Source organism: Apus apus, chromosome 3 (genome assembly GCF_020740795.1).
Source record: "Apus apus isolate bApuApu2 chromosome 3, bApuApu2.pri.cur, whole genome shotgun sequence".
NCBI lineage: Eukaryota > Metazoa > Chordata > Aves > Apodiformes > Apodidae > Apus > Apus apus.
In genome coordinates this window covers 27,103,776-27,123,524 of record NC_067284.1, presented here as the reverse complement: position 1 = coordinate 27,123,524, position 19,749 = coordinate 27,103,776, and the positions used below count along the sequence as shown (strand labels likewise).

Below are 19,749 nucleotides of genomic sequence, written 5' to 3'. Positions count from 1 at the left end.
TAATAAAATTAAAAGTGAAATGCTGGAATGTCAGTGTTCATACAAGGATACAGTGAGGGTGAATTTGACAGCATAGTCTTTGTACTGCTGCCAAATATTCTCTCTACCTGAGGGAGAATCACTTGTAACTCTTCTTCATTTGGGAAGTGTGAAGGAACCTTAAAGACCAGGTGTAGGGGAGAGATGGATGTTCACTCATCTACACCACTGTCCCCAGTACCATGGGTAAATCTAAGTGAGAAACCTTGTTTGGCTGAAGTTTGGGGTCCAAGGTGTTCTGCAATGGATTAAATTTAGTAGTTTTTTAAGACTGAAAACAGACGGAGGGTTATCTTCTAGACATGGATCATAAAAGCACTTCATACACCTTTTTATACAAATAATCAGCTCTCTAAGGCTGTGAGTAGGATATTTCTTTGTTTCTGATATGGGGAGACAGAGCAAGGATTTAAATCTGGATATCCTGTATGTGATTGAGTGCTGGGATTGTGTCTTTCTGTGGTTATTTTTTGTCATTTGCCTTCCAGTGCTGGAACACTAAAATAGTTGTAGTTCTTCTGTCCCTGAGAAGGAAGTCTGCTTTGAGTCTGAGGGCAAGAGTGAAGTAGGAACAGCTATACTCTCATAAAAGTTCCCATTGGGATGACTTTAACATAGTCTAACAGAAAAAAAAAAAAATTGTTAGTGGTTAATCCTAGTAGGGAACTGCTGGATTGCTGCTGTGTTTCCCTTTTGAGACGACTGCATTTCTCTGCTAGGGGAACTGCTTTTTATTCTGTGTGCTATACATATTTATTTCAGATTATTGACTTACCTTCTGTGCTGTTCAGTGATGCTTTCCTGGTTTGTTTGGGGATTAACTGTTTTAAAAAGCTAATTTTGTGACTGAAAAAAGAAACGGTTAAGTTTAGGCTTTTATAAAATTGACAAGAAAAGCACTTGGATGGTTTATGATTTAGTTTATGGAAACGAACACTGAGACGACAAGCTTGTATTTTGGACTGAAGTAAAATGAAAAGATATTACTTACTATTATTGTGGGATTGAAATAAGAACACTGCTGAAATTAAGTTGCAGCTATTGAGACAGTTTGTCTTGGGCTAAATAGCATTGTTTGTTAGATATCTATTTTCAGCATACAGACAGTTACAAATGATGGTAAAAGGGAACCCAAGGTTTCAGAAGAATGAGAACAGAATATGAATTGTAGTTATGAATGGTCCCTTGTTTTTCAAGCTGGCAGTATCTTGCTGGTGCCTGACATCCCATCTGTAACAGAACAATTTATTTATTTCCAAAGATCACATTTCTCTCAGTAAGTAAAGGAAAATGCATTGTTTAAGGTAAGGATCAATTATTTTCTGTGACAATTCAGACAAGCTGTGTAACAAAGAGTAACAAGAAAATTCCCATTGCAAAAATGCAGATACACTGTCACATGTCACTCCTCATTATGTGTTTTTTCTTCTAGTCAAGTGTATTTGAGTGTTGGGAAAAAACAAGAAAGAGGAAGAAAATAATTAGATTAATTAAAAACTTATGTATGTTTTTGGCATCTACAAAGAAAACACAGTTTAGGTAGATGTAATTTTATTTTGTTTTGAAGTAATCCAGTAAAATCTTTGTTAGATGTTTATAATATGTTAAATGATCAAATGTAATTCACTGTCATAGATATCTGAGAGGTTGACTTAATCCTTTTGATAGTATTTGATGTTTTCTTTCTGAATAATAAGTTGTTTTTTTTCTACTCGGCTGCTCTATAAGGTGACTTTACTGCTGGGCTTAACTTGCTGGCTGTGTGCAGGGACAAGGCCCAGACATACTGAGCAGAAAGAACAATTTATGATGAGACGAAGGGCTTCCAAGGGATGCTAGCAAAACTTTATCTTTGGTCTGGGGTAACTAGTATTGTTTGCCTAAAAGACAAACAAATTGTAAGGAAATTTATACAGATTTTTGGTTATTCCTGTCATGAATATCTGCATAAGTCAAGTTCTGAAATCTTAATTTCAAACAGTGAGACAACATATAAGGAGAGGTGTGAATTACTTTTATTTCTTTTGCCTTTTTTGCATTTGTATTCAGTATTAACTGGCCAGGAAAAATTGCAGCCAGATAACTGAGGGGTTTTCTGGTTTTGGGGTTTTTAAATTCCATGTCACTGATCCCAGTAAATGTTCACTAACTATGCCTAAAGCCTCTGTAATGATTCTGCTCTGGAGTTCACAAATCAACTTTTTTAATACTTTGTTATAATTCTTTTATCTTCTGTATGAGCATGGGTAAAAGCTTGTTTGCATGATCGTAAATCAAAGTCTCTGAATTATTGAATGGAACATTTATTAGGTGCTGCTTGCTTTTGCTGCAGAGAGGAGGTGAAACTATGCCTAGCAATCTGAGGAAAACACACTTCATAATGAAGTGGGTATGTGAGTGGGTCACTATCTGCATAAGAAGACTCTTGAGGTTGGAAGAAATTCTTTCCTGGCTTCCATGTGGACTGCCTGAAGCTCTGAATCATGGAGATCTGTTACAGCTCTTGTCTTCAGCCAGTGTGAGGGCCAAAGCAGGGCTTCCCTTCTACTCCATCACTAATGAAAGGAGGCAATGAGAAGGACTCTGAGTCTGATGGACTGAAAAGTCCCAAGGAAACACCATTGTTGCCCAGCTCAGGTGTCCACTGAGGTGATAAAATTTCTGGTAGAAAGTGTGTTAAAAGGCTATTGTAAAACAGGATTTCAGAGAGCTTAGATAGGAAGAGGTACTTGATGTAAGAATTACTCTTTTCCTGAATTTACTTGAATTCCACAGGTATGCTTTTTTGAGCTATATCAGGACCTTAGTATGATAGAGCAAAGAACAGCAAGATGCATTAAAACAATAATTAGAATAAATGCTAAGAGACAAGATGCTGTAAAACTGGGATGGTGGGATAATGGATTTATCAAACTTTGCATATATTAAACTTGGCTTACAAATCAGTCTATCTGTATAGTGGTCTTTAGGATGGGCAAAGTGGTAACAGAAACAAATAGATTAAAAAACAGCTGAAATCCCAAATATTTTCAACCTGGATTTACAGGACATAACCATTCTGTTCTTATCTATAAATTTTCCTGTAGTAAAAGATGTTGTAAGGTGCTGTAAATGTTGATGTCCAGATTGTTTCCTTGTTGAGAATACATTGAGGAGAAGACACAAATAGCTAAATCTAAGTGATTTTTTAAGTGTGTGAATAGGTTGCACACAGTGTTCTGTGAGTGTTAGGTGGGGTTACTGTTGGGGGAAAGGAACCTATGGCAGCGTGTCCAAAAAGGCAAATCGAGCCCCAAAGCCCTGTGCATGTTCTGAGCCCTGCCTGGGCCATTACCACAGAAGTAGGCTGAGTGTATGAACGCCTCTGGTACTGGTAAGGAAGTCAGGTACTTTTACATGTTCAAAGTGCTTCTCTGGGAGTGCCAGTGAGCACCTCAGTTTTGAAGTGACTAGATAAAGGGTTATTCAGCGTCGACCTATGGTCCAGAACTTAGGCATTCTGTTGCCTAAGTCTCCTGAAGTTTTGTTCTTGAAGTGTTCAGTATATATCCTATTTCATATGCAAAGTGTGTCAGTCTGGGGGAATGATGTTGCCAGACATGATCCAAGATCTCATATACTTAAGCTTTTGGTTTAGATGGATTTCAGCTCCTTTTGGTATGGTACTCAGTTTGTGCACCTGAACTGCATGTTTTCTTTCTGTAGAAGTAAAATCTTGTGTTCCCTGCTTTAGGCCTCCAGGGTCTCTTTCTGCCACTTTCTGCTTTGCAGGACTCCTGATTATTCTTAAAAAACTTTTGGTCCAAGGTATTATTGGATGGTCCAACAGTTTCATGTTGCTAATTAGAATTAAACAGAGAATATTAGAGTAATGCATATCCCTCAAACCATTGAACAGTAACTGTTTCAATGTAAAAAAAAATATTATTTGGAAAAGTAGATGTTAATAGGTGATATCTGCTAGAAAAAAAAATGTGAAGAAATGGAACAAACCAGGCTGCTGTCACTGGTGGAGATTCCCTTGAAAATTATTATTTTCTCACAGATACATCAACTGTATGGTTAAAACTGCATTTCCTAGGAATTTTCCTTTTTTTCATGACACATGTATCTTTTGGTTAGCCAACATGCTCCATCCCTGCACTGCCAGAGCTGGATACTTGATTTTCCCAATAAGTTTGTAGTCCTTCTGCAGTTTAATTTCTGTTTTACTAAAGCTCTCTGGTTTTCCCATTCCCTGCATGGACAGTCCATTTGGCAGCATGTTGTAGAAGAGTTCAGCAGTTTGTGTGCACAGTAGCTGGGGCTGAGCTCAGCTACGAAGCCATCATCAGGTGAAGCCATCATCAGCACCTGTCTCTACCAACAGACATGCCAGACAGCAAGGTAGCTTTTGTATTTTGACCATGACGCCTGTTGGGTGCCTGGTGGCATTTATGCTAATTCAGACTCTTAACCTTGGTACTGTTAACTATTAGTGTTCCTTTAATAGTGGTGAAACACTAATAGCCTTTAATATGGGTAAATATTTTTCAGTGCAGCTAGGGATCTATCATGTATTTATGCAGTTTTCCAAATAGTGGCTGTACATACTTTCCTTACAGTATCTCCTTTTGAGGGCTTAAGTTGCTGCATATCAGCAACATTTCTGGGTCAAATTTTATCAGCGGAATCTAGTACTGTGGTGCTGAGGTGAAAAAAGACTTGCTCCTCCAGTGACTGCAGCAGGCAGTACCAGTGTCGCCAGGGTGTTGAGCATGAAGGCAGTTAAAGCAGACGATCACAAAATGCTGATATTACATAGCAGCCTTTCTTTTTATAGCATAGCCAGCACTGAAAATCATCTTGTGGAGTTAAAAAGGAGTACATGTCTTGCTGGTGTTGCTGCTACTACTTTCTGGACACCCCAGTTCACGTCTAACGTTTTTATTTTAATCTTTTGGGGTTTTTTTACAACTCGATTCTAATGTTTAGCTAACTTTAAGCTTAATTTGTAGCCTTGTGAGTACTTTGTAAGGTTCAGTGTCTTTGGTATTTGTAAATCTCTCCTAACATCCACAGATCTGGGCTTTATTTCAAGAAATAAAATTCTTTAGTATTCAGCATGCTGCTGTTAGCAGTCTCTCTCTGGAACTTGAGCAGGCAGATTCATCCTTCTTTTCACTTCAATTTTGAGTTTGACTTTTATCCAGAAGAATTATATCTGTTGTGCATGCTTGACAACATAATTAGTATTTAATGTCTGTATTTATGAAATAATGAAGAGGCATTTTTACTTATTTCTTTGTTGTTTATTTGCAGGGAGAGCCTGTTAATTCATGTGGTTTTGCTTTTGTTTCCATCACTGGAAACACTTTCTGCATGAATGTGTACTGTTTAGTTTTGTTGTCATGTTGTTGTTGTGGGTTTTTTTTCTGTTGGTGTTGAGTTTGGGGTTTTTTTGTGACAATTTTCCACAGATACTTGTAAGGCTGATGTTGTGGTCAGGCTTTGTATGCATGGAGGAGCTGTGTGTAATTAGCAGCACACCTGGGCTGCAGGAGCCTGGGTTTCCTGCAGCACCAGCAGAGTGCAACTGCAAGTGAAAGGGGAGTGAAAGTCCTTGGCTCCAGTCTGCTTCCCATGGGGAGGAGTTCTCACCCTGTGTTTTTGCATACACAGTTTTGCTTCAGACTTTTCTTTCTCCTAGCAGAATCAATGCTTTCCACCTGCCTGACTGTGTGAGGAGCTGATTTATGGATGCCAGTGATGTGCTGGCAAATGTCAACTTGGAAGCATTGGTGAAGGGCAGAGTTTGCAGGAGCACTTACTCTTATAGCTAGCCTTCTTCTTATGGGGTCTTCAGGTCTCACCCCAGTGCTTGCCAGGCACCAATAAGGGTGAAATTTGGGGAAGGCAGAAGAGAGATGCGGCAGCCGGATACCAGAGTGAAAGAATATTTAACTTCAGTTTTCTCTCCTGATAGTGAAGAAGTTGTCACCACAAGTGGCAGACAGGAGCAGGTAGAAAATACTGTGTTGCTTTCAAGCTGTAGGAATGCCATCTAGTCAGTGCTAAAAAGCTGGGAGAAACTAGAGGCTGTCCAGTGGCAACCAAGTCTCTTCAAACTTTTTTGCAAGTTCCTGCTGAATATAAATAAACAGTAATTTTCTAGAGTTGGCTGAATTGGGGAACTTTGCAGGCACAAGTGAAATTCCACTTGAAATTTCTGCTGTGAAATTTTACCTGAAATAAAAAGTGAACAGCTCCAGAGCCCTTTTATTGTGGAGTACAGTCAGCATGGTATGTTTGATCCCAAACAGTTAATTTTACAAATGTAATGATAACTTTAAAAATTCAGTAATTTCCCGATACCAGTATACTTCCATTTCTTATTTCTTATTTATGCCTTCTACACTTACGTAAGGAGCTGGGCAGATTTCAACTTTTTAGAATTAAGGGTCTGAAAAGGCAAGCTTATCTCATCTAGGAACTGTGTGGAGTTTATCATGATTAAGTAATACGCACTGAGATTGCTATGCCTGGCTGTTTGATTTGTGACCTTTGTAAGTTACTAAATTTTACAATATCTAAAAATATTCTGAGTATTTACTTGAAGTTTTCATAGTTTCAGATACAGCATTTGTAGAAAGCTGAAGCATTCTGGGAATGTGTGTTTTTGCAATCTAAAATAGTTGAGTAAAAACGGTAAATGTTTAAAAAGTGCACATGGGAGTAAGAAAAAGTAGCTCCTGCCATTCTGCATTAGGTTCAATTGTATTAATATTTTTCCACTAAATAATAATTAGATATTTTCCATCTGAAGCACTGTACATTTGTTTTCTTCATCAGTTGGTGTAAGTTGGTGGTGTGGTAGAAGTGGGTTAAAAATATTTATAATTTAGAAAAAAAGTGTCATTCAGTGAGTTTACAACATAGTTTACACTCTAGAGAACCCCCCCAAAGCCAGCAAAAAATAAAAAATAATGTTGAAAGAAAAGTGACTGTTAGAGAGAGAAAGGAAAAGTAGTTTTCCCTTCTGAGAAAATGCATGCTTACCATGTCCTAGATTTTTCTAGAATTCTTTGTCATTTAGTCTTTAAAATACAGTAGATGCATTTCCTCTTTTTTTTTTTTTTTTTTTTTTTTTTTTCCCATAGTTCCCTACTAACTTTAATTAAAAATAAAAAAGGACTACAAGTGATTGCAAGGATGACATTCCTAATTATATGGAAGCCTTACTTTGGTTTCTAAATGTTTTTCGAACCTTGAAGCATAATGAAAGGTAATATTTCTTGATGGCAGCGTGCAAATTTATGTCCAGGGATTCCAAGTTTGTTTTTACTGTGCTCTAGACTGCTGAACTGTTCCTGCCTTGGGTTCAGTTTCTTTCTTCTTTTATCATGATTTTCCATGGAAGAAACTCAGTTGATGTCTTCATGATCATCCCTGATTTACACGATTCTAAGGGAGGACAGAGCTTTGGGGTGCTTTTTTTTTTTTTTTCCTGTGTGTCTGCACTGTATTCAAAATGCACTTGATATTAACTGCAGAGCTAGTTTGTCTTTCTTCTAAATCTCTGAAATAAACTGTTGAACAAAACTATTAATGAAGGTTCACTACCTTAATCTCGGCTTTAAAGTTAATGTCACTCTCAGACATATAACTCTTCAGCTGTATTACATTGAACTATAAATAATTTAAGGAAAATTAATGGGAAAGCAGATGGTGCTAAGAATGCTTTGCAATTGGCAGAACAATAAAAAATTGTTTAAATTTGCTTATGCCCCAGCAGGTCTCTCTAAACACAGCTTAAGTTAGCTTGTTTTTGCAGTAAGCTTAAGAAAAGTCATATCCCCAGATAACATATCACAGAAAAAATAGTGAATCTTTGTGTTGTGCTAACCATTCGGAGAGCATAAATTCCCTTTTCTGACCTTTAATCCATGCTTTCACACTTAATTGGAAAGTTGCCTTCAAGTTAAATTTTATACAATTATTTTCATGCTTTAAAACTCCCAACATTTTTAGAAATGCAAGAATTTCTCCAAAATGTTTGCAAAGCAAATGCTGTGGAGTAGTATTGGTATAAGAGGAAAAAGTTCAGTTAGTCATTGTGTTCTCATTGCTCAGGTTGGCACACCTAAAGTTAAGGGTTTGAGTAGTGGTGAAAGGGCAAATTGGGTTTTTAGTAACTAATTTCATTATTTAAAGTAATTCCAGGCAGACTGTAATGCTAAGCACTTTGTGATTATTACTTTGGACAAAAAAAAAAGAGCATTTTAAAACAAGTAGTTGATCTCTGTCATTTTAAGGGGGAGGTGTGCCTTTGGAATTCCCCCCCTCACTCCTACAGTTTTTCTTTGCAAGCACAATTGCCTGGAAATGCACTCTTTGGTTTGATCATTTGGTTTTACAGTTAAAGGATGGCAGGAACTGGGGTTTCTTCATGAGCATGAAATTTTGCAAGATCTCTGCTGGATTTTTAAAGCCAGATTCAGCCCGAGTGTAATTATACTGTGTGTCTTCCCAACTTATTGTAGCACTTTCCAAGTGCTTTTGTCTGTGTGTGTTGTTTTGAAGCAACACAAACAACTGCAGAAAAAGTACGTTTTCAAAACTGTAGTTATTCGAGATATCTTTTTTGTGTGACAGAAAGTGCTGAGCAGCTCTTCAGTTGAAGAAAGAAGTCCCCCACCCTCTATTTTTGTTATCAAAATACTTCTTCCATCAAATGAAATAATATGCCACTGAGATTAAAAGTTTAAAAAAGAATATTTTTATTAAGTATACACTAAAGGGATCAGTAAATTTAAAGGGTTAGTTTATACCTGCAGCATTAAGCAAATGCAGAAGAAATGCAAAGCTGAAATACAGTTTTAAAACTTCCTGAAGTGAGGTTGTCTCCAGTCTGCCCTTTATCAAGGACATGTAATCTGAGAAAGGAATTTTTTTTAAATTTTTTTTTTGGTCTGTTTTGTAATTTTAATCCACTGTGCCCTCAGTGATGTGGTCTAGGGGATCTTTCCAGGCTGTAGTGCCCATTTGTAGGGTTCTGCACCTAGTTTATTTCTGATGCAAAGTAAATGTTTCTGAATAAAAAAACAGGGCAGTATTAACAGCCATAACAGGGAAAAAAATTATGTGGCACCTTCAATTTATTTTTTTACAAGAGTTGAGAAAATCAGTTCCTATGTTATGATTTCTTCCCACAATCATAAAATATGACTTGGCTGCTTTTTTAGGTGAGCAGGTTTTGCTTCTGGGTCTGGATTTCATGCCTTTTGCTTTTAGTGTCTTCAGTTACCTCTTTTGCCAGTGTCAGTTCTTGTCTGACAAATGGCACTGCACTGGGCTTAAGTGCCTGGGGAATTGCATTGGTGTGAAAGGGCTAGAGAGAGAGTGTTATCAGGCATCTGATACCTAAGTTACTTTATATACCCTAAGAAAGCGTTTGGATCCAGAAGCTCCCTAACCTAGCAGCCACAAAACTTCAGAGGTGCCTGCTGCTCCTGCACTGTTTCCCTGTCCAGCTGGGCCAAAAAAAGCATTCCCACTTTTTCTTTTGCTGATGTTGAGAATTAACCTCTGAACCTCTCTCCAGCACTGCCTCAGTTTCTTGAGCAGTCTAATCCTTCAGAAATGTTTGACTCGTTAGTCATCTCATCTTCTCTCTCCTCCCACTGAAGCAAGTGCAAACAGCTACTTGATGTATTTGAAGTGGGTGCTGTTGTGGTTGGCTTATGTAGTGCAGCCAGAGGAGTGGTGGAAGGCAGTGCATATACACAAGAAGTTGTGGTTTTGTGGCTGTTACCTGCTTGTGACTGCCTTCTGCTTATTAATCTGCTTAGTCTGTGTCACTAACCAACATTTCACATACTGGTAATCACAAAAACCACTCTGCTTAGTATTTCACAGGTTTGTGTTTTCAAAATTTGAAGTATACAGATATAATGAAAATGTAAAGAAGCAGAAAAAGCAGAAATAAACTGACGCCACCACCCGCCTTTTCCTTCTTCTCCCCATGACTGTCAAGCATCAAGTAGTACAAAATCTTAGGCAAATGCTGAATTGGGAAGATTGTTGTGATTGTTGTGAATCACGTGAAAGAGCTTGGTGAGATTTTTTTTCTTTCGGAAATAAATAAATAAATTATTGCTAATGGACAAAAGCAAAATTTAAAAGCCTTAATCCAAAGGCTGACTTATTACAGAAAGACTTTTTAAAAAGCATCAAAGTTAAATTAAATGTCCTGCTGCCTCAGCAATAAACCATGACAGTAAATGCAGTATAACTCCTTCTTTGTTCCTTACTATTTTTGAAATTAGTTCACTTTTTCTCCTACAAAGACACTGCATGAAAGATCTTGTTATTTGTAGCTGTGATAAAATATGCTGGCTCAGCCTGCCTGAAGAAACAGAAGCCTTGGCAGGAATGCTGATTACCATGACAATCTAAGCAGTCTAGAGCCGTGGTTTGTGTGGGCTTTATCACAAAGATACAGAATGTGTCCTGGATGGTAGAAAAGCTGATTGTTATCATCATGACTCAGGAGACCCGATTGTCCTTCCAGGACTTTGTTTTTCATTTTGTGTTACCTGAAGACAGGGCAAGGTGAACCTTTTCAACTTCATGTATATTTTTGTAACATTTGTGTACTTACGTATATATCTTAGTATATATGTTAATGCAATATTTACATGTTGGTTTTTTTTAACATCTTTAATAAGATGTTAAATGTTAGGTATTGATCGTGGGCTTCAGGAAGAGCTTGGGAGGAAGGTCAGCTGGGCCAAACAACTTCCACAATTGACATTTCTGCTTGAAGGGGACCTCTGGTAATAGTGTCTCCTCCGGAAGGTGGGAAAGGAGCCAAGGCAGGTTGAAGTGGGGGAGGATGAAGCCCTTTTGCTTTGCAGAGCTGCAGTGAAGGCTTCTGGAAGTAGGGAGGCGGCTGGTGGGTTTGGGCATCCCTCCCTGTAGCTGCTTTGGCTATCCCTCCTCTGTGCAATGCCTACAACAGAAGCTTTGGATGCTGTGGGCAGGCTTTTTGTGGTGCTAACACACAGCAAAACCAGTGGTAGATACAGCAGTAAGGGGTTTAAATCTTTGTGGGTTCTTGAGAATACTGCAGGTAAGAAAAATAGCATGGAGGAATACTGCCTGGCACTTGTTCCTACTCCCCAGCCTGATGTGCAGTACCAAATCTGTGCTGCAGGATCTTCACAATCAAAGACAAAATACTCTCCACGTTCTTGCTTCCTAGCTATATTAGGGTGTAATTATTCCAGCCATTATTTATTCAAAGGTAAGAACTGAAAAATCAACACCCTCACCTCCACCAAAGTGCACCTTGTGTGTAGTAATAGGGCTAATACCATGTTGCGTAAGGTAATTAGTTTAAAACTATCTCAGATTGAAGTAGGGAAACCAGTCTGTTGGTCTCTCCTAATGTATGTAAAGAAAGTTACCATCACTGGCATTTTAACACTGTCAAGAAATAATAGATTTAAGTGAGTTAGAAAGGAAAAATTACTTGAATTTATAAAGTCCCAAGATCCCAGTGCAAATAAATTAATCAGTAAGCTTTCCTTTTTTAAAGAATCGGCTATGTAAGTGTTTTCCTAAAAATGTTTTGGTTCATTATGACAAAAGCAAAGGTATTCGCATTATTGGTTCTTAATTGCTTTCCAAGTAATTTCACTGTTTACACAAAAGGGTTTATTGAAAACATGTCAAGGAGCTTTTGTTCTGTTCCAGTAACGTAAAAATCTAAGAGTTCATTGTATAATCTTCATTTGTAATGTGAAACCTTACTGGCCCTGTGAAATCATTAAGAGCAAACAACCCAAAGCGTGTCTTTCCACACAGTTCTAGAGCATGAACCAAAAGCTGCGGGTACAAACGATGAAGAGGAGGATGAGGGAGAACAGTTTGACTTTGACAGTGGAGATGAGATACCAGAAGCAGACAGGCAAGCTCTTGTGCTCCCTCTTCCTGATCCTGGAAACAGCACAGAGCACCAAGAGGCTAATGCCATAGGTAAGTCAGCTGGTTGGGATGTGCCTCCACTAAACTAAATAATCAAGACTGATTTCTTGACAATGCAAAAAAATACTTGGAAGAAGAGGTTTACATGGAAATACCATGCAGGTGTTTTGAATATGCCTGCTAGTTACACTCATGGTAGTTTTGACAAGGCAAGTAACCATCACATGTAATTTCTGTGCAGTTTCCCATCCAAGTGTGATGTCCAAACCAATGGATTGGTCTCAGTCACAGTGCCATGCTACAGGAAAACTTTATGCCCTTGCAGCTCTAACAGTATGTGGATGGCTTGAGGGGAAGCTGCTTTCACAGCTAAGCTTTCTGTTTGCTGATCTTAAGATCATGCGCATAAAAATAGTCTGAAAGTATGCGTTTTGTTCATAAACAGAAGTTGTATTTTATTTAACATTAAAACATGTTACAAAACATGTGGATATTCCCAGTGCTGAGGTGTAGACTGGAAATAGCTGTATTCTGCTCAAATGGGCAGCAGCTAACTTTACTGACTTTAATCCAGTTTTTGTAAGTGGAATCATTGTGCTTGTGGCATTTGAAGATAGATAGATTTTTCTTTCCCCCTTTTTTTTAACAGAGCACTTTCAGGACTGAAGCGGCCCTCTAGTGAAGTTTTTCTGTCTTTACAGTTATTCCTAAAATGCTTTCTTGTATTTGTGTTTATAAGATGCAAATGCATCTAAAATCCAGATTTTAACCTTCAGAGTTTAAGGCTGCTTCCAGCCACGAGAAGGAAAAGAAGAACCTGACTACTTGTTAGAACTCCTCCTATTCAGGATTTACATTCCAGTTATTGTTTTTCTGTAGGCATCCCTGTCACCCAGCTTGTTTTGCTGCTGTTGCTTTCCTCATCTGTAAAATGGGGAGGATAGCACTACTGTGTAGGAATTTTGAGTCACAGATTGTAAGCAACTTGTATAGTAAGGGTCATATCAGTGTTCAGGGTATTAGCAAAGATCAGTATTAAGCAGCATAATACAGGAATGAAAAACAAAACTTTATTTTTATGTTTAATTTTTCAATTAAAGGGCCTGATAATTTAGAAAACAGTGAGAAGCTGCGAACATCAGAACCTGCTGCAGGAGGCACTCCAGCCAGAGTAAATCCCTATTCAGTCATAAATATTTCACCAATCCAAGACAAGTATCCATCCTCATCACCAGAACCAAGTCCTCAAGATGAATGTGCAAGTTCAAACTTGTCTGGTGGATATTCTGTTCCTGTCCCCTGTGGCTATGCTGTGCCGTCTAATTTACCATTGATTCTGCCAGCTTACTCCAGTCCTGTCATAATTCGCAGTGTTTCTGTAGATGAAGAAGGTACTGTGTTTGTGCACCTTACTTTATTTGAAGAGGAATCTTTGTTTAACTTCAGGCACCTCTGCTGTTTTCTAAATACTTGTATAGCACTCAGCCTTGATGTCTCTAGCAGATTTTGTGTCAAAACAGAAAAAGAGCTCTGTTCTGCAGTATAAACTAAAATTTCTTGTTGGTGTTTAGGCCAAGTGGTTTCTTTTCATACTGTATCAACTCAAAAGAGTTCCTGTCCCTTTCACCTTTTCTGTATGTGTTTGTTTGTTTTCCAGTCCTTGTAGATTTATAGTTCCTGTGGGTTATTTTCCGTGACAATTTGGTGAATTCTCTTTGTTCTTTAGTACAGTTTTAAGACAGAAGAAGTAACTTGAAAGGGAAAGAACTATAGATTATTACAGAAGCAGGAACCATCTCCCATTTTGTAACTGGAATTGGCAAAGCTGGCAAATTAATGTCAAGAGAGCAGGGGGAACAGAAAGCTCTCCTTACTCTGCCTTTGTTTTTTTTTTTTCTTTCTTGTATTTTGAATATACTATCCTTCAACTAGGCAGCAATTCTACTGTAATTCCCAGGTAGGCAGCAATTCTACTGTAATTCCATGTACTATGGTAACTTTTTTATAGCCTTTGCTGTCTACCTCCATTAGAGTTATTAGCAAATAAAAGCAAAAGCTTGTGTGGTTGTTTTTACCTATACAGGAATATATGTTTGAGAAACTAGAATTAAATTCATCAGACATTGTAATTTCCTCTTAACATTTCTTACACCAAATTGCTTTATCTCTGAATTCTTCAATTTGCCATAAAAGAGAGTGTGAAGAAACGTCTAAATTTTTAGACATCTTTATTTAAGAACAAAAATATTGTGAGAAGCAATTATTCTTTAGCAATGAACTACTAAAGTAAGTTTCTTATGCTAAAATGTACCATTTGAACCATACTGGCATTTTATTCCAAGCATTTTGCTGATTATATATTTTTTTCTGTTTAGCAGGTACACAGTCAGCAACTGAGGAATGTAATTGTAATTCTGTAAACTCAGAGGAGCCTCAAAATAGGTGATTGCCAATTCTGCCTGTTTTAATGATCTGTAAAACCTTAATTCCTAAGTAGGGTTACAATTGATAAATATTTTCTTTTTATTGTGTGATGTGTCCTTGTTTGTTTGTTTTAATTTTTTTAACTCCATAACTCTGGTTGTGTACCAAAATCAGCAGTGGTTGAGGTCTTTGTATGTGTAACCATGCATGACATCTTTTAAGGAACTAGATTTAATTTTTATAGAGTCACAGCAATGTCAGCTGCAACAGGCTGCTGGAGATCTTGTAGTCTTAACCTGCTGTCTTTATCAAGACTGCTGCCAAGAGGCCAAGAGATTACCCATGGCCTTTGTAGCTGAGCCTTGAAAACCTCCAAGGGTGACAGTACTGCAGCTTTCCTGGGCAGTCCTCCCTGCTGTAAAACCCTTTGGTGACTTTTGTTGTTGTTTTTTTGTTGTTGTTTCCCTAGTGTCGAACCCCAAACTTCCAATACGCAGTTTGTTGACTATTCCTCTTTGAGTATCATCTGGTGTTGAAAAAAAACAACAACCAACCAACCAGCCCTTAAAAACCCAAAACAAATCCAAACCACAACACCCAAACCCAAAAAACTCCCATCACCTCTGTAGCTCCCTTTTAGATTATTGTAGCTCCTGTTGGATCACCCCATCGCATGCTTTCCCTAGATTAAATAAGCTCCACCTTTTTCCTTGTAGGCTGTATGCTTTAGTCCCCAACTTCAATTTCTCCACGACTCTCTAGAAGGGGGGTGTGTTGGGAAGCCAAAACTGGACGTGCTGCTGTAGGTTCAGCCATACCAGCACCTACCAGAGGAGAACAGCCTTGCCAAAGCTAATGACTCCTGGTGTGGCCTGCAACATCTTTAATCTTATTTACAGTGAAAGACCAGATCTTACTTCAGTGCTTTCTAAGGGAGAGTTTTTTGTGTTCTGATGGAAGACTAGAAAAACAAAATATTTATTGAGATTTAAGGGGAGTGTTTTAAATTTCTTGACTAAAGTTGTCAGACTTATCTCTTAATTACATACTGAAACATAAATGATTGATCTACTCGCAGACTGAAACAGCATTTTTGAGTAATGAGCAGTCTCATAGTGGGAACTGGGAGGCAGTAAGGTGTTAATTGTCTGCTTTTACAGATTTTTAAAAACAATATGGTGTAGTTTTAATACTTCTGTTTTATGGCCTTTCTTTCAAGTGAAGGTAATGAGGCCAAGAGAGAGGATGATGCTCTGGCCAAGTGGGTTGCAGATCCTGCAAATACAGCATGGATGGAAAGTAAGTATCAGTGAGCACCAAAGTACAACTACAGGAGAAGGTCAGTTTTAAGTTGTGATCAGCAGTTTGTGTGTATTTATATGCACATATATATTTTCCAGTAATGTTTATGTTCACTTTTATTGCATTTTTTCAGGTATGTTTCAGAACAGAGTTATACCAGTTAAAACATTCAGCAGTGTAATAAAATTGTTTATTTTAGAATAGCGTTAACATTTAGTTTTCCATAGAGTGCTTTTTGGAGTCTATGGAATAATTTATCACTTTCTTAAGGAAATAATTTGGCTTCATCAATATGTGTACAAGGTCAAGTTCTGATTCTGCTCTGTGGCCATATATGTAATTATTCTGGTCATGCAGTAATTAACAAATAAGTTCTTGGAGAAGGTGGAAAGGAAGGAATAGTTACTTGTCCTTAGTGTGTGCCTTCGGCTCTTGGCTGGCAGCTGCATTTTAAACCAGAACAGAGACTGTGGTTTGAGGACTGGTTATCCTGCCTGTTTTCAGCTGTTTCCACTGGGCTGGTGGTTCATCTTACATGTCACTTGAAGTGACTGAAGAATTTGTATCCTCGTCCTGCCTCTTAATGTGCTGCAATGATCATTACATTCTTTAGTTGTTTTTTTTCTTTCTAAAAAATGTCTCTTGTAGCTTCTCTATGGCTGTTTACTAAGGCCATGAGCAGCCCTTGACAAGCACAAAACATACCATAGTGTTCTAAAAAGGAGGGAGAAGTGTTGGGAGTTGAAGTGGATTTCTGTTTGCAGGCTACCAAAGGTCATCATAAGCAATGCAGATAAAACTGAAATTTCACAAATACGTTATACAACTTCTGTGCATTATTCCATTATTTGAATTATTATTAGATGTACTAGCAAAACATTAAGGAAAATGAGTAATATCTTTATTTTATTCAAATGTGTCAATATAACCAAAATTCTTTAGAACAATATATTTCAGTTGGAAGGGATCTGCAATGATCGTGTGGCCAACTGCCTGACCACTTTAGGTCTGACCAAAAACTAAAGCATGATATTAGGGGAGTTGTCCAAACACACCTTAAACGCTGTTTGTTGATCCCATTCAAATTTTAGGGAATTTCTAATTTGTTTTTTGTTTTGTGTTTTCTTCCTATTTTGCTTTTAGACCCAGATGAAGTAATTTACGATGATGTGCCAAGAGAAAATTCAGACTCCGAAACAGGTTTGAGATCTTTTTAATACAGACCATGTTGAAAGCAATGTAATATGGAGTTATGTGCATGTATACTGAATAGATACATTCATTAAGTACCTAAAACATATATAAATGAAATTAACACTGTCAACAATTGGTAAGTCATTTAGTACTGTTTCAACAAAGACAATCTAGTTTGGCTATTTGAAAATTTGATTTAATTCACATTTTAAAATGTGCATGCAGAAGTCTGTATAGTTTTTTGTAGAACATTCTGAACAAGTTTTTTTGTGTTGTTTTATCTTTAAACAGAAATTTCAGTGTAGTTTTTCTTATTTTGATTTAATTCTTGCAGAGGAAATGATTTATGATGATGTTGAAAATGGTGATGATGGTGGAAACAGCTCGCTGGAATATGGGTGGAGTTCAAGTGAGTTTGAAAGCTATGAAGAACAGAGCGATTCCGAGTGTAAAAATGGAATTCCCAGCTCCTTTTTGCGAGGAAACCACAAGAGACATGTATGTATCCCACAGTGCTGCTCTGTCATTGAGATTATTCTGATTTCCAACACTTACCTTTTTCATCTATTTCGCTTATCCTCAGTCCAGTTCAAACACCAACAACATCTTTTTAAAGGAGATGTGAATCAGTGTGGCAGTGATAGTCCACAACAAAGTGTAAAGGGGAAAAGATTAAAATATTAAACAGAAACTTCTTAAAAAAATTAAAAAAGGAAAAACTCAAACTGGATAAAGGTAAAATTAAAAATTAGTTTAGTTTTTCTTGTGGGCTGTTCCTCACCTTTTCTTTTGCAGCTGCTGTATTAGTGTTAAGTGGTAAACAAGTGTGAAAAATAATGTGAAGAGCAAATGGGGATAAGCCTGACAAGACTTGAATGTTTGGGATCCTTCAGGTGCTCAAAATTCACAACATTTTTTGTCCGTTTTCCCTACGTTTCTGTCTTTGATCTGAAGGTGACTGAGCTGAGAGAAGAGAGGTGGTGTGATTAAAATGATGCATCTGTGACACACCTCTGGTCTAGTATTTTTGGCTACGTCTGTGCCACAGGAGGCAGGAAGACACTGGTGGCATGGGTGCATGCCCTCCCCTCATCTTTATGATTGCACATCAGGAGGAGTCTTGGACTCCCATGCTTTTGCTGCTTTGGCTCCTCTCCTTCTGCCCTCATGCCCTTTCTGTGAAAGGAAAGTCTTCTCTGGGACCTGGGCTGCCTCCCGCTGCCTGTTCTGTGCTCTGAACACTTGGAGGATGGGGATGTGGGGCACAATGGGATCAGGCAGGGCTGGGCTCAGTGCCCAGAGCTCCTGCAAAATCCTCAGAACTGCCTGGTGTGTGCTGGCTAGGGATAGACATGCAGGAGGCACAGCTGCATAGTGTTAGCTGCTCCAGCACCTTGGGGTGGGAGGATGTCGGGGTAACAGCCAGGGTGTTTTTCCATGGGACTCTAATCTTCATTTTGCAGGTTTCTTATCTTGATGAGAGTAAAAGCTTTACTGTCTGTTTCCTTCCAGTTCATATTATCTCCCAACCCCTCAATTCTTGCTGCCTGCCCTTTGGAAATCAGAGAGTGAGCAATTAACTGCAAGAATTGAGCCCACCCAGATCAGAGCTTTGCAAGCTGAGAGCTCCCCTTCTGGTTTTATTTTGGTTTTGTCCTGACTAGAACAAGTTTAAGCTATTGCAGCTTTTTCTGGGGAGTTTTTTAAACTAGTCTATAGACAAAGGAGTTTTGATTTTTATATATTTTTTAATAACTTTGGAAGAGACTGGAGAATATCTTCACAAATGAAAGTCTTAACATGGTTGCAGGTGTGTTCCTTTTTTAAAATCTTTTCCTGTACTTGTAGCTGCAGCTTTGACCATAGTTACAGGAATCTATTTCCACATGTGCACAAAGCAAGGTATAAAGGCATTTCTAAAATGCTTGTAAGTGTACTTTGATCTGTCACGGGAAACTATTGGATTGAGAGTGATAGTGCCAGGATCAGGCACAGTGAGCAAGAGATGGAGGAGTGGTGGGAGGGGAGATGTACTCTGGGGTACTGCCCTGCAGCTGGCTTTTTCAGACCTGTGACATAAGGTTTTGAGAATTGCTTTGTGAGGATGGAGCCTAGAAACACATTAATTGGTGGATGGAGAGGGCAGTTTCTGCAGCATTTGGATGGGTTACTGTGAGATGGAGAAGTCAGGATACTAGGGAAAGGATTTGGTGGAGGATGAGGAAAGGCAGAAAACTTAGGATTGCTGAGAAACCACTCTGCTTTATACGTATTCTCTGTATCTGTTCCTTGCACTTTCAGGTCTTGTGGTGGAAGTTACAGTATTTTCCCAGCACATGTCCTTGCAGTCTTTCAGAGCCTATGAAGGCCTAGCTTTGCTTATTTATTTATTTATTTATTATCCATTGGAAAGTATGTAAAGTTTGGAAATGGGATTTTTAATTGTAGGTGCTGGTATTCCTTCCCTCAAAGTAATTTTTTTATTTTTACTTTTGATTATTATTTATTTATGTAAAGACTGAAAGGGTTTTGTGCTAATTAACATTTCTGGTCTGTGAACCAGATGCTGTTCTTAATTATAATGTTATAATACCAGAATCATCAGGTTGGAGATAATTGCATCCTGACCCAGCCTAATGGAGCTAAATGCTGGACCTGTCCCTTTCTTTTCTACTCTGTAGGCCTTCTTTTTCCTGATGCTTTCATCTCTTGCCAAGTAACTCTCCTGACATCAATCTGAGGGATTTTCCATTGGCCTCCTATTTTAGGGCACTGCAATTACTTTTCTTTTTTTCTAGTTACATTTTAACCTCTTTTATC

General features: G+C 38.1%; 1 protein-coding gene across 4 annotated transcripts in view; it reads left to right on the top strand.

Annotated features, from left to right (window-relative positions):
* Positions 1-19,749, top strand: part of ARHGEF10 (Rho guanine nucleotide exchange factor 10) — a 118,997-nt gene that overhangs the window by 19,231 nt on the left and 80,017 nt on the right. For all 4 annotated transcript variants that reach the window (XM_051615826.1, XM_051615827.1, XM_051615825.1 and 1 more), the window contains exons 3-8: positions 11,890-12,060; positions 13,110-13,400; positions 14,385-14,451; positions 15,653-15,732; positions 16,879-16,935; positions 17,264-17,427. In XM_051615826.1, the coding sequence (XP_051471786.1) occupies positions 11,890-12,060; positions 13,110-13,400; positions 14,385-14,451; positions 15,653-15,732; positions 16,879-16,935; positions 17,264-17,427 (830 nt within the window). The remainder of the gene's footprint in view (positions 1-11,889; positions 12,061-13,109; positions 13,401-14,384; positions 14,452-15,652; positions 15,733-16,878; positions 16,936-17,263; positions 17,428-19,749) is intronic.